Consider the following 17942-nt stretch of genomic DNA (forward strand, 5'->3'; position numbering starts at 1 on the left):
GCTCAATCCCAGGACCCTGGGATCACGACCTGAGCCGAAGGCAGAGGCTTTAACCCACTGAGCCACCCAGGCGCCCCTCTATCAATTATTAATAATGTTGATTTAATCAGTTTACAAACATAACAAAGATATATAATATATAATATATGTACTATGTATAATGCATATCTCTGTCCCATAACAGAAATATATGACATACACATGTGTACCAGGAATGTCACCCTTGGGCATGTTCTTGAACAAGCATACAGTTGTTACAAATATGGAAATATTTTGAAAATTTGTAATGATATATCATCAAACCAAACAAAACTAGAGACAAAGCATGTATTTATGTCTGGAACAATTTGGGACACTATGAGGAGTCATCCTGCAGTTTGTTACGTGAGTTCAACTTTTCCGTAGTTACCCCCAGTCGAAACTGCATTTTGTAGGAATTGGGGGGCACTTCATGTTAAAAAGAAAAAAAATCAAGGGAGTATAATATAAACAAAACTGTTAGAGGCCTTTTTGATTGTGTAAAGTCTTTAAATACCCGATTATATGGAAAAAAATTATACATGCGTTTTTTTTCTTTAGGCAGCTGTACTGTAACATATTTACCTGTATATATGCTTATGAGAACTACTAGGTGTATTTTTCTCATTCTAGAAAAGCTTAATTAACATCCTTGTATCAAAGAAAAAATTCTTAGGACTCCTTTGAGAAGGTTAGGGATAAGAAATCTCCTAAAAATGCTTTCTTTAAAGGCCGATCTTTGCTTAAATTTTAAAAAGTTGTGATTTACAGACAAGGTAGTCTTTTCTTTAAAAAAGAAAGAACAAAAGGATATAAAAATTGCTGAAAACCTGAACACCACATTCATTCACATCACTTTAATAATTTATCAAGTGCAGGACCAACAATATGAAATTTTCATGTATGAGTATCATCCAGCCTCATATGAAAGTAACATATGAAAAATAAGGTCGGAGATAAGTCACAAATACCAGTAACTCTTGTCTGCAGTTCTCGAAATTACAATCGCATGTAATTTATAGAGGAAAATAAGTATTTTTGGTTCTAGGAACTAAATAATTTTATCATTATTTGTAGGCATTTTTAAAAAAATTCAGAATTAATTATGAAAGTCAAAAGTGGAAGATAAAAACATCATTACTATAACTGCAATGGTACTAGTACTTTGGAGAACTGTAGAGTTCTGTTTTTCTCTTTTATATTTAAGGTGACTGGTTAAGAAATCTGTGTTTGGCATAGATTGGACAGTCTTAAGGAGGTTTCAGAAATGTTCAAGATCTCATGTCAGGTTCCTATTCTGACATACGTTTCTAAGTCTCAGGACAGGATGCCTGATTAAGTTACGTGAGATTTTAACCAAAGGTTAGTGCATTCAGAAATGCTGAGTGTATGCCTGTGTGGGTGTGTGGCTGCGTGTGTGTGTGCGTGTGTGTGTGTGTGTAAAAGACAGACAGACAGACAACCCTAGGAAGTAAAGAACAGAAAGGCAATGTGGAGGGATAAATAGATTTACTTCACATTCACCAAAAGCAGTCATTTAAACTTCCTTCCAAAGGGCTTGATTTTAAATGATAAATTCATGAACACATTTGACTGCACCCATTTTATCTCCTAAGTTGAATTTAAAGGAGGAAAAAAATCTCAGTGGCTCTCCTTTTATGACTGGTGCTGCTGGAAGTGAAAACTTCGAGACTATGTGTGGTTCATCTGAATCTCTGAATCTATAATAAATGCATTGTAAGAGGCTTCCATGGAGATGCTGGATCCGTCTTCCAGCCAGCAAAGAGCACTTTTATGGACTCTAGAAGATGCGTTAGTCCATCATTAAATTTTGCCAGCAATCAGCCTCCTGTACCTGTCACAATTCCCAGATCTTGCGCTGGATTTCCTCTCCTTTCAGGGTCAGACAAAGGTGGAAGAGTGTTCGCCAGGGCGTTCTCCCCCTGCTCTCCGATGTGGGCTCATCCAGAGCTCTTTGACCTTATTATTTTGATCATCAGCCTTGTCCTCCATCACACCGCATTTAGCCCTCCCTGGAGGCCATTCTTTCTGCCTCCTTTGTCCCCCAAGGAACAGGAGAAATCCATATAAAATGAAAAAGAGGAGTAATAATACCAATAATAAAGGGCAGTGATAACGACTAGTGCAGCAGACATCAGGTTAAATGCCTGCTGGGCATGCTCCCGGGAAATGATGCCCATGTACCTGGCTGGGGCTTGGGGTACAGGGACACCTGGGGGCACCGCGACGCCACTGCCTTACAAGAGGAGGTGAAGCCCTTGCCATCCTCTGAGGACCTCCAGGAGACACAGGCTGCTGTGTTTAATCCAGTCCATCCCGCTCGAGGAGCATGGCTTCCATTTCTTCCCCCTCTCACACGCCGCATGCCGCCCAGTGTTCTGGGTAGTTGTTGGAACACGTGGGTAGGGCAAGTGTGACCTCTCTCTTCCCTTCACAAAAGACTCACTGGCGTCCCTTTGCTTCTGGTCTGATTTTTTAGGATCCTTGTTTTCAGCTTACTACTAGGCATTCATGTCCTCCCTCAGAGAATCTTGACCTCCAGTCATTCCTTTTAAATATTCACTGGGATAATTTTTGTTTCCTCAGCGGTTGTTGGTTTGGGGATGTTATTATTGAAATGGCTGGCTTCCTATTTGAAAGCTACATAAAATCATGTCATAATGGAATTAATGTATGTAATGAGAAGTAGTTCAGGGATCATGGTCATAGAGGTTTTGAATTAAATTATAATGTATTTTTAGATGGTCTCTATTTGGTACCCAGAGCTAGGGGCACTTTAACTGAGGAGGAACCAGTAGTTGAACACTCTGTGTTGATGAAATTTTGCAGCAAATAAACTCAGTTTATTTCATTTTTAGAGTAATATGTTTGTTCCTCAGGCTATTTAATCTGTTCTGTATTCAAAAGGCAAACAAGTTTCTGTTCATAAGGCAAAATGCGGCAACATTTTTTTAATATTGACAATATTAGTTCTGCTGGTGTTTTTCCTTTTCAAAATATATAAAAATAAGAAATAGAAACTCTGCAATTGCTGCACGATCACTGCTACTTAATTTCAACATTTTTGCAATTTGCTGTCTTCTGATGTTTGTCGTCTTGAAAAAGATGGTAACATCAGTCCGTATATTGTATAATATGTTTCTTTTCTGCACATATTAAAGGTCTTTTCTATAAAGTCATAATGGAATATGCTTGAAGTGATCAAAATTTAATGGCCCGTAGAGCATTTGTAGGCCAGAAGCTTTAGGATGAAATGCAACAGCATTAAACGTCGAAATTTATTTTCTCCCAGACTTTCATCTTACAGTGATTTTCTGCAAGAATGGTATTAGGGTCTTGTTGGGAACAGTTAATAGAAGCTCTAATAGATAATAACTGACTCTGTAATTAGTCATTTCAAGACAGAGGTACTCTCTGAGCCACTGATAAGAATTGAATTGTGTCGCTACATCATGTTTTCATTCTGCTGTCACAGCCCAGCAATCCATATTCATAGACTCCCGGAGCTGAGCTCATTGCCAATTTAACACAGATGTGGGAGCGATATGCACAACCTCCTCAGCCTTTTGATCCCTCCTTATTTCTTATTTGAGGAAATGGCAGAGTAACTTCAGAGTGAGGATAAGGCAGAAGGTGTCTTAGTGACAAAATCACTGCAAGATTAATTTGGTATGTACATAAAATGTGTGTGTGTATACATCCACACACAAAGTACACATGGGCGAAAGAGACACTAATATCGTTAGATGTAAAATTCCACCAAAATTTTCTCAGACATTTCTGATTTTTGAGTATCATAATAAAATACCACATAGATTTTTACTTTTTGTGTCCTTTCAGGAGAAACCTGCGTTTTCATACAGCCTGGTGAATAACACTGGTTCTTTTTTCTCTGTGGAAGGGATGCTGGATATCACAATTTTATTTTCATCAGTTACCCTATGTTCTCCATTATATTATATTTTATTTTATTTTAACGTTATTTTATGTTCACAAGCGCTTCTGTAGGGTTGAATTCAGTAAATGCTGACTGAGGTCCTCTTCTGAGCCAAGCTCTGGAAGGTGGGGAGTCATTGTGGGTTCCACAGTGTCTGAGAGTGGCCGGGTCACTGAGGGGGAAAGGGGGCTTCCCCAGGAGATCAGAAGAGACCTTGTGAGAAAGATGGCGTTGGGGTTCGTGCCTGAAGAATGGGGAGGACTTTAACCAAAGGAAACAGGGAAGTCATTTTAGGTGAGGACTCCCTTTAATGAAAGAAGAGACAGGGAAGTAATGCTCTAGTTTAATTGGGTCAAAGGGTGTTTTCACTGAAAGAGGGAAATTTGACTGGAGGGAGTGGTTATGGCCAAAACTTAAGGTCTTTGAAATCACACCGAAGACAGGATTTCAATCTATGGATGATAGGAAGCTAAAGATGTTTGTTGAAAAAAGGATTGATGTGATCTGATAAAGACACATTTGCTTTCCTTTATTTATTTATTTATTTATTTATTTATTTATTTATTTGACACACAGAGATCACAAGTAGGCAGAGAGGCAGGCAGAGAGAGAGGAGAAAGCAGGCTCTCCACGGAGCAGAGAGCCTGATGCGGGGCTCGATCCCAGGACCCTGGGATCATGACCTGAGCCGAAGGCAGAGGCTTTAACCCACTGAGCCACCCAGGCACACCCGCATTTGCTTTCTGATTATTGGAAATCATATACATGCTTTCTTTTTCCTCTAAAATACACTGATAGGTTCAAAATTCTACTTGCAATCTGTACTGTTGATACTGCTTCTTTTTTCCCCCTTTACAGTTAAAGTAGCTAGTTCTCTGTAGAACATTTTATTATATATTTTTATTTATTTATTTGACAAAGAGAGAGAGCAAGCTCAAGCAGGGAGAATTGCAGGCCCGGGAGAAGCAGGCTCTCGGCTCAGCAAAGAGCCTGATGTGGGGCTTGATCCCAGAACCCTGGGATCATGACCTGAGCCGAAGGGAGTGAGTGGCTTAACCAGCTGAACCACCCAGGCGCCCCGCTGTAGAACATTTTAATGCAGAAATATAAAAGATATAAAAGTTGACTCTAAAGAAATAAAGTCTCCTGGGGAAGGGTTTTATAAATTTATCATAAACATTTGTGAAACCACGAAAAGTAGATGATATGGCAGATGGACATGTTTAAGTAGATGCTTACCTATTTAAAGTCATTGAAATATTTGAGTATTTGATATTAACCTCTGGTGTCTAAAATGGATGAGTGGCGGGTCCTGTTGTATGGTGGTGATGTATTTCAATTTTTGTAAAATAACCAGAATTGATAGGATGTCAGGTAGAGTTTATAAGCATTTTGCCAATAGGCAACTAGTTCTAAATGCCTTTTTTTCCTTTCTAGCTAGTAAAATCCAAATTTTACTTCTAACACAGTTCTTGGCTCATAGAAGGTTTTATGTATATCTGTATCTACACACACACACACACACACATAGCAATATACATATATTTCCATATATATTGCCTTAAGTCTGAATGTATTATGTACTTTCTAGTGCATTTTATTGTTTGATTAGTTTGCTCATCTTAAGTGCATTTGTAGTAAGTGTGCTTATAATAAACTTCTTCCTTTCCCTTTTTAATAGGATTTTTTTCTGAAAGAAAATTTAAAAGACCATCACAGTAAAATTTTAAAGACTAGCACATAGATTCAGGTATTATTCTCATTACATAATACATTTCTTTTCAAGTGAATTGATACTTGCTAAGTGTTGTTTCCCATCTTCTTAGTATCAGAGCACATGGCTCGTAATCTTGGAAAGAGAAAGAAGGGTTTGCATATTAACTGGGCTAGTTAGATATCAGCTAGATATAGGTAGTCCTAATAGTTGTTCATCTTAAACGTAGTCCAAATCCAAAAACTCTGTACAATTTTCCCCTATCCCAGTGTGCCCAAATTTATATCTTTTAACAAAAACTTCTACTTATGCAAAGGTAGTTTCATAAAATATTTTTTAAAGGAAACATTTTTTAAATGACGTTAGCTTTGCAACATTTTAAATTATATAGCAGGACAATTACATTCTGAATCAGAAACTTAACAACAATACGAAAGTTGTAAATTTTCCTTCTAGTTCTTGTACATATTCATATAACTTTACATTCAGCAATGTGAGCTCCAGGTTTTTTTCTATCATGAGCCGCGTTGGAACTTGTATATATATAGTAAACTTTAAAACAGTTTATCAGAGATCACTCTTCTGCTTTCAAGAAGATTATTTCAATTGCTTGGCTGGCAGCAGTTTGTAGATGTAATTGATGAGCTGAGATTGGGGAAGGTCAGATAGTGCTTTTGAAGGGTGAGTCCCGGTGGGATCAGAGGAGCGAAAGTCAAGTCAGGGCACATAGGAAGGGGAAGAACTAGTGCACATGGAGGGTCAGATGGAGCTTGAGTGAAAGGAATCAGGAAGATATCAGAGGGTAAGGTAATTATTAACCGTGAAAACAGAAACTGACAGTGACTGATGTTACAGAATCACTCAGGTGAGGGACAGTGAGCCAGAGCAGCCTGGATGCCTGAAACTGTTACTTGTTTCTGTGGGGGTTTTGTTTGTTTAGGAAACCCTGACAGACGAACCAGAGGCTGCAAGTAGAGATAAATGGAAAGATCTGATGAAAGGGAAAGCAAAGGACAGAGGGATGTGTATTCCTGCCGTAGTTTCAAAGTCGGAGTGCCCCGGCTTAAAGTTTTCAGCATCTTGCTCAGACTGTTCCTGTGTTTGCTGCTGGTGCTCTGGTCAGGAAAAGCATGCAGGCTGCACACATTCGAAGTTTCCTGCAAGCTGTCGGGGAATCCAAACTGTGTCAGATGTTTTTTGAATGCTGAAGCTGGACCCGTTGTCTTCTTGAGTAAAAGGGAAGCCAGTGATCGGAAAGCTGTGTCTCATAACCCATAAGAGTCTGGGCAACAGATCCTCTTTCTGAAAAAAAAGAGACCGATTTTCGGTTCACATATGGATTATGCATTACACATGTTTAAAGAAGGAGAAGGAATGCTTGTCAAGACAGCAGTTTTTCAAAGGCAAATAATCATTTTCCCCTCAAAAATAAATTTAAACTCCCGACTCTAGTAAATAGAGAAATAGATTATATTCAGTTAGTATCTTTTTTTAAAAAAGATTTTATTTTATTTATTTGACAGAGAGAGAGAAAGACAGTGAGAGAGGGAACACAAGCAGGGTGAGTGGGAGAGGGAGAAGGAGGCTTCCCGTGGAGCAGGGAGCCCGATGTGGGGCTCGATCCCAGGACCCCGGGCTCATGACCTGAGCTGAAGGCAGACTCCCAATGACTGAGCTACCCAGGTGCCTCTCAATTTGTTTCTAATAGGGAACTCTTTGTTTAGTTGATTTGTGTGAACATATAACCTATACTTAAAGTGATCTGCCTTTTTTTTTTCTCCCACAAATGTCTTAGATTGGTCTCTTGATCCCTGCATCAATCATTTTGCATTCTGGAAAACATTTTAAATACAAAACTAGCCAACTTTTCTTTTCTTTCTTTCTTTTTTTTTTTCCACATGGCTTTTCCAAATGGGATTCATTTGACATACAAAGTTATCATTCACAACATCCTTTTCCTCTGGAAACAAGTTGAAGATAAGACAACCTTCTGTCATTTCTGTATGAATGAGTTATTCATTAATATGTATTCCAGTAAATATTTATTGAACACCCAAGAGTGTCAGGAATTGTTCCAGATGCTTGGGATGTACTACTCAACAAAACACTTAAGATTTCCGCCTTGATAGTGTTCACATTCTGCAGAATAAGAATGACAATAGACATAATAAACAAAAAACATTGTGAGTAAATATATGATTATAATATGCTAGAAGGTGATAATTACTTTGATAATCTGAAGGAGGGGGGTCCAAGGCAGAGGAAGTTATGGGTGCGAAGACTGGGCATGTCTGAGCAACAACAAGGCTAGTAGGTCTGGAGTCGGGTGAGCCAGGAGGGGAGCAGAAGGAGATGAGGAAAGAGGGAATGGAGGCAGGTCACGGAGGACTCTAGGCAATTGTGAAGACTTTGACATTGACTTTGTGAAGAAGTTGTAAGTAGAGGAGTGACATGATCCGATAGATGTTCTAAAGAATTTCTCTGACTCATATTGAGAATAGACTCTAGAGAGAGGAGGGTAGAACCAGGAAGACCAGATCGAAGTCTAATACCGTAATCCATATAAGAAATGATGGAATCTTAGAACAGGGTAGTATGTGGTCAGGTTCTGGATATGTTCTAAAGGTAGGGCTGGTAGGATTTACTGATGGACTAGATGCAGTATATGTGAGAAGGTGATTCCCGAGGTGACTCAGTAGGACAGACGGTGCTGCCAACCACTGATCTGGTGAAGGCTGTAGAAGAAGCAGTTTTGGGGGGTGGGGGGGTGTGGGCATTCAGTTTTGGTCACATTGACACTGAGACATCTCTTGAATGTCCAAGTGAGGATGTTGAGCAGTATCTTGTTATATATCTGGAGTATGTACAAAAAGGTATGATAGAGATCAGGATAGGAGACAGAAATGTGAGAATAGTCAGTTTATGGAGGCCTTTTAAAGCCAGGACATTCTAAGGGTGAGAAGTATTTTTCACAGTATTCAATTTTGTTATCTAAGACACTCAATGTTTGGAAATGATATGTCCACCTAGCCATGAGTTTACCAAACAATGATATTCGTCTCACTACAACTAGGAATAGAACCAAGTAGGAGAAAAGCTCACCCGATCTGATCTTGCACGTATTGCTGGTGATACATTCCAATCCTTTTATTTCTGGGATGTTTTCACTACACCTTGCTGTTTCAGCACCCAAGAATCTATGTAAAGGAAAGAATTGATCTGAAGTAGGCACTGCGCTGTATGGAGGCATTAAGATCAGAATTTGCATCATCCTTTGGGTCTGGAGAGGCACTTAGTGGCAGATGAGAGGGGAGGCCTGGGAAGGATGGACAGCCCAGGTAGACATCTAAGGGGCACAGCAGATGTTGGTTGTGCTCAATACCCCCAACTGAGTCCCAGGCCATGCAGGCAGCTTCCTAAGTGCACACGTCTAAGATATCGAAATATCCCTAGATATGCATAAGCCATCAAGTTGAATTTATCGATTGTCATGGTAGACTGAGGGATGCATCATTGTTTGAGACCAGAGCTGAATAGCTGGGGGCAGTTAGGGAAGGCCAAGAGCTGTCATGCATGGTCCTCCTCTTTTTTAGCCCTTTCTCCCAGAGTGTTTACCTTCTGCTTTAAGTCAACACTCAGCAGAGTATCTTTTGGAAGAGAAGGCATGTTAGTAGCAAGCTGGGGATGCCACTTATCTGGAGCCTGCTGGGATTACAGCTGAGACATGTTGTAGACTGTGGGTGGAAATGAAGTGGCGCCCGAGGAGGGTAGTAGACCATCCCAGCAGGAAGCAGGACTCTGATGTGGGCCGTCCAGCGATGGGCTGTGTCTTCAGCAGATGTCAGGAGTTCTCTGTAGTACTCCAGGTCTGCAGAAGTGAAGAGCTTCAAGGTCTGAAAGAGGGCAGGGAAAGGGAGCTGAATTTCACTGATGAGTTACTATATGCATGATAGTTTGTTAAACAGATAGACACACTGATAGATTGTAGATGTATTTCTTTTCATTCTTACAGTAAATTGGATAGTATTCCTCTTTTTGTAAATTTCAGGAATCTGAGCCAAGGTCACACATTGATCGGAAGTAGAGAGAGGTGAGATTCAGATTCGGGTTTGACTTACTTCCTAACTCATAAAACTCTTAGATTTTTGTAGTATCTTGGAAATAAGAACCAGAGTAGAAGCATGAAGGAATGGAGGAGTCCACAGGGGCTGTATTTGTGCATTTAATACAGAATTGCTGCTGTCTAACTGGACTAGAGTGGAGTGGATGGAGAGGAAGAGGGTAAAAGCAGGGTCCCATAGGTCCACAGTGAGAACTGTAGGTTGGGTCTGATTTGCTGGGAAGGATTATCTAAGACATGAGTGGCTAGTATAGTTGATTTAAGAGAAAGCATTTTAATTCTGAACCCCAGTGGATGGGGACACAGAAGCTGTTTAAGCACTATTTACCTTGGCCAAGGTAACTCACTGAACCAAAGGTTGGAGACAGCAGTGAACCAACTGTGGGAATCTGCAGCAGCCAAAACGGGGCTGATGATGAGAGTGTGATTCCATAAATGAGGAAACTGAGACTCGAAGTGATGAAGTGCTTTTGCTTGAGAAAAAATAGTAGCAGATAAGTACCTGTTCCCCGGATCCCATCCCAGATCCAGCCTAGGGCTCCATCCACCATGCCATAGGGGCCACCTCCTGGCTACCCTTAGCCCTCTTCCTCTCTAATAACAGGGACACTGGGTCCTGTAGCTTTTACTCTCCTTTTCTTCAAATACTCCTCATGCATGTGAATAATCTGGGAAATAGTGTATTAAACAAGGGTTCGGCTATGTCATTTGGCTTCTGCAGGATCGGGAGTGGGGGATGGGGTGGTGTGCAGGCAGAGAGAAAACAGGAGAATCAGCATCAAACATGTTTAGATGATATCCGATGGTCCTGAACAAGGTTCTAAATTGCTCTGTGCCACAAATTCCTCATTTGTGCCCCGGGAATAATGATAGTACCCCTTTTATAGAAATGTTTTGATAATGAGGTAATACATGTTAACTGCTTAGCTCAGTGCCCAGCTGAGTGGTTTACGTGCTAGCAGTCAAAATATTAGCTATTATTAAAGGATGTGAAGGCGATTTGTTCCAATATTCAGTGCCGTTGTGGGGGTAGCGTGATGTCAGGCTGTTCTGTTGATCTATGAGTCTTGTTAGTTGCTTTCTAATATGGACGCTTGAGACCCTTCAGCTCCAGTCTCTGGATTTCCTGGAGTTTAATTTAAACATGCTCATCACACTTAATGTGAATCTGGCCATTCTCCTTACTGCCACCAAGCACGATGATAGTCTTGTTCTGTGCACTACCAAAATAATACTACCTTTTCCCGGCTGCTTCCTACAAATGGCATCATCTTAATCTTATCAACCCAATGCAGGAGAAAATATTATGTCAAGGCAGAAATTTTAATCATTATTTTAGGGTGGTGAGCAAGATAAAATTTTAAGAAGCCAGACCTGAGTGGCATACAGATCCATTGTGCGTGACCCTTTTGTCCCAGGAACATCCCGATTTTCTGGTTATGAAACCATTTGGACTCCTCTTGCAGACTTTGTTCTGAACCTTAAGGCATGCCGTGGTCTTCCTTTTTTGTTCTCAGAAGGAAAAAAGGCTAACTGTCTTCATGCAAATTAGTCTGCTTTTGTTGAAAAACTTCAGGGGATTCATCTATGAAATGTAGATGCACAATAAGAAATACAGTGTCTCTTATTGTTCTTCTCCCAGCCGCTGTAAGATTGTTTCCCACAGTATGGAATACTTAAAAAAAAAAAAAAGTGTTTAATAGCAATGCCAAAACTCCAGCAATGCCTTTGACTGCCTTCCAGGGTGGTAGTGGAGGTGGGAAGCTAGCTATTCAATACTACATTATTTTCAGATGATTTTGCATATAGCTGGGGAACGTGTAAATGAATGCAGAAAGAGCGATCTAATGTACTAAATTTAGGACCAGCAATTACAGACATTGGAGATCGGAGCTTCTTTTTTGCTCCTCTGCTTATAGTTCCTGATGGAAAGAAAATACTAACTAGCAACAGTATAAAAATAGTTTTTTAAATAATGAGTAAAAATTGTTTTGACAATGTTTAACTCTTCAGCAATGTGTCTCAGTATTCGAATTGTATTAATTGAGGTTTCTTTTCTTTTTCCCTCCCTGCATTTCAGTGACAATTTCAACAAGCACCTTCTTTGACGGCTTGCTGGTGACAGGACTGTACACGTCCACAAGTGTGCAGGCTTCACAGAGCATTGGAGGTTCTAATGCTTTTGGATTTGGTAAGCTATCCTGACATATGCCATCAAGAATTGTCCGTGGTTAAACAACAACAGATCTTATTTTTTGAAACATCTGTGTGAAAAGGATCAGACATTGATGATTTCAGAGAAACTAATCTGAAGCGATTTTTGTGTTGTTTACTTGACGTTAGGTGACTTGAAATAAGTCATGTGACTGCACAGCCAAGCCAACCACAAGTGAGGTGTGACAGTCTTTCTGTCCCTCTCCGTCTGGTCTGTTGACGCTATTATGCTTGGTCTTGGGGAATCAGGTAGATTTTTGTGTTCTGTCATTTAGGTTACTGGAACTAGAATTCATTCTGATGCGCATGCAATTATTCCATAATCTATTTTTTTAAGTTTTATTATTATTATCATTATTATTTTTTTTTAAATAAATTCTACCTCCAACATGGGGCTTGAACTCATGACCCTGAGATCAAGAGTTGCATGCTCTTCCAGGCACCCCCAATAAGCTGTTTTTAGAAACAGTTCTTACTATCTTGGGTTAGGTGAAAAGGGTCACATTAAGTTTGGCAAGTGAGCATTGTACAAAGTGGAAGGTAGTAATGATTGGTGACTGAATTCTATGAGTATTCATGAAAGAATGTGTTTTAATATTTAAGTACTTACATGAGTCCTCGTCCTTGAATCGTAGCCCTGGCAGGTTACTTATATGGAGAAGCAGAAGGCTACATGATCATTACGTGCCCAGAGGATTTTCAATCTGGAAATCCCCGGTTTACCCATTATACAGTAAACATGCCAAGCTGGAATTAAATAGTCTCTTTTCAGCATCAAAAATGCAAATTTAATATCTCGGTTTATGTAAGATGTGAAATCACTGATCTTACTCTGAAATTGGAAACCACAAGGCTCCCTCCATTGATATGAAAAAGATAGAATTGCATTATCAGAGGCAGCCATGTGTTCCGAGTTTTATCTTTTCTGGGTATTTATTAAATAGATAATCTTTACCTACTTTTGATACATGAAAGGGTGCTGACTCTGCGCCAAATCCTAGCAGTAGCTGTGGCCAGGTGACTCACTGACTGATGTCAGAGCGGTCCTCTCGATGCCCCATTGTCACCCCATCATCACCTACTGGCCCAATATGAGGCTTATAGCCTCGGGGCTTCACAGAACCTGGAAGTCATTTAGTCATCACATTAAATTATGTGACACTGAGAATTTACCCTGTTTTTAAAATATCTCAGATAAAATGTGTTGGTAACTACTTTAGGTTCTAATCCTCAGGAAAAAAAAATTTGATCTAAAAATTCTGCTTATTTAGCCCCATCCTTTTTGTGCTCTGTAGAGGTAAAAGGTCAGCTTACAGTCCTATCTACGTGCATCACGTACATGGTGTACTACCTGTTATGTTACAACAGGCCTCACAAGAAGGGCTGCCAGATTAACAAATAAAAATTTATAGGCCATCTGGTTAAATTTGACTTTTAGATAAGCAATTTTTTTAGTAAAAGAATACAGTATTTGGAATAAGACATTCTGGGTGCTCCCTTAGCCCAGTTAAATCAAAACCTCTGGGAGTGGGGCATGGGCATCAGTTGTTTTTAATGCCATTTCGGTTGCTGGATTGGAATGTTCCAGTGTTCACGCAGGGCTGAGAAGTGATGTACTGGGCCAGTCCAGGTCTGGCGGCAGCAGCAGCGCCTGGAGCCCGTGACGACAGGGTTTGAGTCTGTCTTTAGACTCAGTGAGCCACATGTGCTGGGGGTGAGACCCAGTGACCGCTTTCAGAGAAGCAGTCTAGTTGATTTTGGTGCACACCGAAGTTTGACAACCACTCGTCTACATTTATTAAGTGGGAGAGAGAGACATTACTTAACTGACCATATACATACATAATAGCAAATCTTGCTATCTTGCCAGAGGCCAGCTTGCTAAATTCCCGAGGGCTGGGAGAAGCTATGCCGGAGGAACTAGATCTGGTCTGGAGTGAAATGGGTTGGGGTAGGAGAGGCTTTCCTGAGGAAGTGGCGTTGAGCTGAGATGTGAGCTTGACTTCCTCATCTGTGAAAGGGGTTGGTAAAGCACCTGCTTCGTAAGATTTGTGAGAGTTAAAGGAGGTAATTTACATGAAGCTCTTAGCACATAGGAAATACTCAGTAAACCGAGGTATTCCAAAATTATCCTTATAATGGAAGCAGCTGCTTCCCCCAGCCCAGGACTTGTCTATAGCTCCTTGGAGGGGCAAAAAAACAGATCTTAGGAGCCATTAATCTGGGGTTTGCAGATCCAGATGATTTGAGAGGACTTGGCTGAATGAAATAACTATTCCTGGCTATGATGGAGGCTTTCAATGAGAAAAATCATGAAATATCATTCATCAGTATGTTGTTGTAAACACATTTTGAAAGGACACATAAAACGTATGTGTCTTTTGCCTCTGATTTTAGCTAGTAAGCCAAACGGAAAACTCGGAATCCAATTGTTAGAAGTTATTTTTTTAATTAATTAATTTATTTTGGGGTTGGGGGGCAAAGGGAGAGGAAGAGAGAGAGAATCTCAAGCAGACTCTATGCTGAGTGCAGAGCCCGACTGGGGGGCTTGACTGACTGAGCCACCCAGGTCCCCCAGTTGTCAGGAGTTATGTGAAACACCTGGGCTTCCAGATATTTTCTTGCATGACTTTGAAAGCTGTACAAAGACATTTGCATTTGAATTAGAATGTTTTTTGATTAGCTTAAGTTGCACTTGGTCTCCCCATCGCTGTGAACCCTGGATCATGAGGCTGGTGGTCTGAAGAGGCTTCAAAACTTGAAGTCCGTTCATGGTTGTTTGACTTCCACAATCACAGCTCCCATCTCCTACCAGCCAACCGGCATTTTTATACGACATGATTTTTATATGGATGGATAGATAAGTGAGATCTTTTGTAAGTTCCAGTACTAGCCACATAATTTTATGTGGATTTATATGATAGTGGTAAATTCCTTTAAAAAATTTTAAAGTACACACCTCAATATTATTAAACAGAGCTAATCTTTGGAAGTGCTATTTTTGACTTGAGAGCAGGACATAAAATGTCTGTTGTAGATAAATGGTCACTTTAGAAAATAAAAGCACTTGAATTTTTTGGTATTTGACTTAAGTTTAACATACTCTTTACAATTTAAGAAAATGAAGATCTGAGTAGGGTGCTGGTAAGAAAGGAGAGGAAACTCTTACAGGAGGTGAACTGTAAAATTGTAAAAAATTGTAAAAAAAAAACCCGCTTTTTGGTAGTTTAGTAGTTACAGTAGGATCAGGCTGAAAAAATGTGGCATTCTTTGATCTAGAACAACAGAGTTATTGAATATGTAATCTATCATTAGGCTCTGACTTAATTGATGGAATGTTAAGCAAATTTGGTTTGTTTGGCATTTTCCCAACAGCATAGGATTAGGGTGGGATATATTTAACTAGCTGTGTTAAATAAGACAAAGTAAAACATAAAGTTGAGTCTAAAAAGTACTTCTGAAAGTTTTTTCCTTTTATAGATAATTTTAATTTACTAATTACATGAAAGTTATAACTGCTCTCCTTTAAATATAAAATGTGTGTGTGACCAGCCAAAATAAGGCTATAATTATTCTTAAGATACTGTTGTATAAATGTAATTCCACTAACATAACTACAGCCTTTTATGCAAAACCAGAATTCTTTAAAATACATGCCTCACTGACCAAAAATAGACAAATGCCTAATAGCCAGAAATACATTAAAACAATAGCTATGCAAAAAATGACTGTATGCCAACAATGCGTGATTTGAAATACCTCATTTTGCTTGTCAATATAAGAAAACATGCTGCCCTAGGGAAGAGTGATGTTTAATTATGGATATCTCTTTGTGCATCCCAGAAGAAAAAAAAAATGCTTCCTCTTGTCTTTGGCATTGAATTCCAGCTCAATCATGTAAATCTTCAAGGTTCTTTGTGGTTGCTCAAAGAAGGGCTATTTGAATATCCTTTCATACAAAATTATTCCCTTTCCAGAGGCTGAAATGCATTTTACTCAATATTTAGTATTCTGGCTCTAAAAGCATTCTACTTAGTTTTTGGTATTCTGGCTCTAAAACCGGAGAGCTGGGTTTGCAGGTCTGGTGAGTGGCAGCCACACTTCAAATTGTTAGACCTTCCATAAATTTAATATTGTGCTTTCCCATTGCTAGATCATGGTGCTCAGCTAATATGTAAGCCATTTTAACAGTTTTTCGTGTAAACTTTTGTAATTTTCTATGTGTTTCCTTTCCTTTTTCTATAGTAATGAGGCATTCTGGATCCAATCATTTGTTAAATTATGAAATTCTTAAAGTGGCAAGATTTGATGAAATCTCAGTTTGGGGAGAAAATATGGTGAAGCGATCCAAGATGTTTTTTCTTTTTATTTTTTCTCTTAAGCATTCAATCACATCATTTTTTAAAAAGATTTTATTTATTTATTTGAGAGAGAGAGCATGAGAGAGAGAGCATGAGAGGAGAGAAGTCAGCAGGAGAAGCAGACTCCCTGCTGAGCAGGGAGCCTGATGTGGGACTTGATCCTGGGACTCCAGGATCATGACCTGAGCCAAAGGCAGGTGCTTAGCCAACTGAGTCACCCAGGCACCCAATCATAAAAATTTAATATTTTCAATATTATTTTTGAAACAGGGTAGTAGAGTTTTTTAACTTAAAGATCTGATTTTTTTCCCACTGAAATCTGACACTCTAACTTTAGATGAGAGGGGATATATTTATAAAACAAATTATTTTAATGTTTTAAGATTTAAAGTTTCAGTAAATCTTATGTTGGTCACTAGTTAATAAAAATGCATACTTTACCAGTAGATATTGATTGTATGTTAACGTTTCATTGCCATGATGCAAATTTTTGTCACTACTTTGTTTTATTGTCATTAAAAGTAAAAATATAGGCTTTGTTTAAGCTAAGTTTTAGTTATCCTTCACATTGAAACTAAGTAGAACCTTTTACAACTTTCCTGATTGTCACTAGGACCCTACATCCCTGGGCATTAAATACAGTTCAGTCTTAGGTGCCTATCCTTGTGCCTTTGAGACACACACATATGTTATACATACATATATTTAGGCTTTAAAAAATATAAAGAAGGGACAGCCATTAACAACTTCATTAAATGGGGTCCTGTATAGTAATGCTCTTTATTCACCAGCCTAAATTAGGCTAAATTATTCAGAATGATCTTGTTAAATTTATTTTATCTGTCTCTTTACAAAGAAATGCACTGTAACATGCTTGAGGAATTTTAAACATATTCAGGGATTTTGAAGGCATGACCTTTTATTGGATATGGTAAATTATCTATAATTAACAAGAAGACTTCAGGTTAATTAAACAAATTGCTGTAGTCAATGATACCAGGAGCATAGCTGACAAGAGTTGAAATTGCCATTAATTGTTCCTATTTACTGGGTATTAACCTCAGTTTGGTCTTAAGTCATTAAGTCTCAATTCCATTTGCATATGCCGGCATTACCTTCACTAAGAAATAGTATAATGTAGTTTGTATTTGACATATGACTAAGGAATTCAGGGATTATTTCCCAATTCCTAAATAACTAGAAAGAATCTTTTACTAGAATAGCAGACATGATGAATATAAAGCTGTTGAATTAGTCAACAGATTGCTGAAGCAAATGTTGAGGGGCATGAAATTTGAGCCAAGTGGAGGAGTTAGTGGAGAAAGGCAGCTCAGAGCAGGGGTTCATCACATGACCTCCAGAACTAGGCAGCTCAGGTCCCAAGCCCCCCTGCCACTGCTTCTTCCTAACTTGGGCCACATTCTTTCTTTCCCTAAGCCTCCATGTCTGCCTTTGTAAAATGAGAGGTGCCTCACTCACAAAATTGTTGGGTGGATTAAATGAATTATTGATTCAAGTGCCTAGTTTATGTGCTTAAAATAGGTATTATTTACTTAT

General features: G+C 39.2%; 1 protein-coding gene across 1 annotated transcript in view; it reads left to right on the plus strand.

Annotated features, from left to right (window-relative positions):
* Positions 1-17942, plus strand: part of RELN (reelin) — a gene marked incomplete at its 5' end in the record, with an annotated part of 495436 nt that overhangs the window by 58197 nt on the left and 419297 nt on the right. Inside the window, one exon of the mRNA XM_080818970.1 lies at positions 11891-12001. Coding sequence (XP_080675096.1) covers positions 11891-12001 — 111 coding nt within the window. The remainder of the gene's footprint in view (positions 1-11890; positions 12002-17942) is intronic.

This window comes from Martes martes (assembly GCF_963455335.1).
Source record: "Martes martes genome assembly, chromosome: 11".
Classification (NCBI taxonomy): domain Eukaryota; kingdom Metazoa; phylum Chordata; class Mammalia; order Carnivora; family Mustelidae; genus Martes; species Martes martes.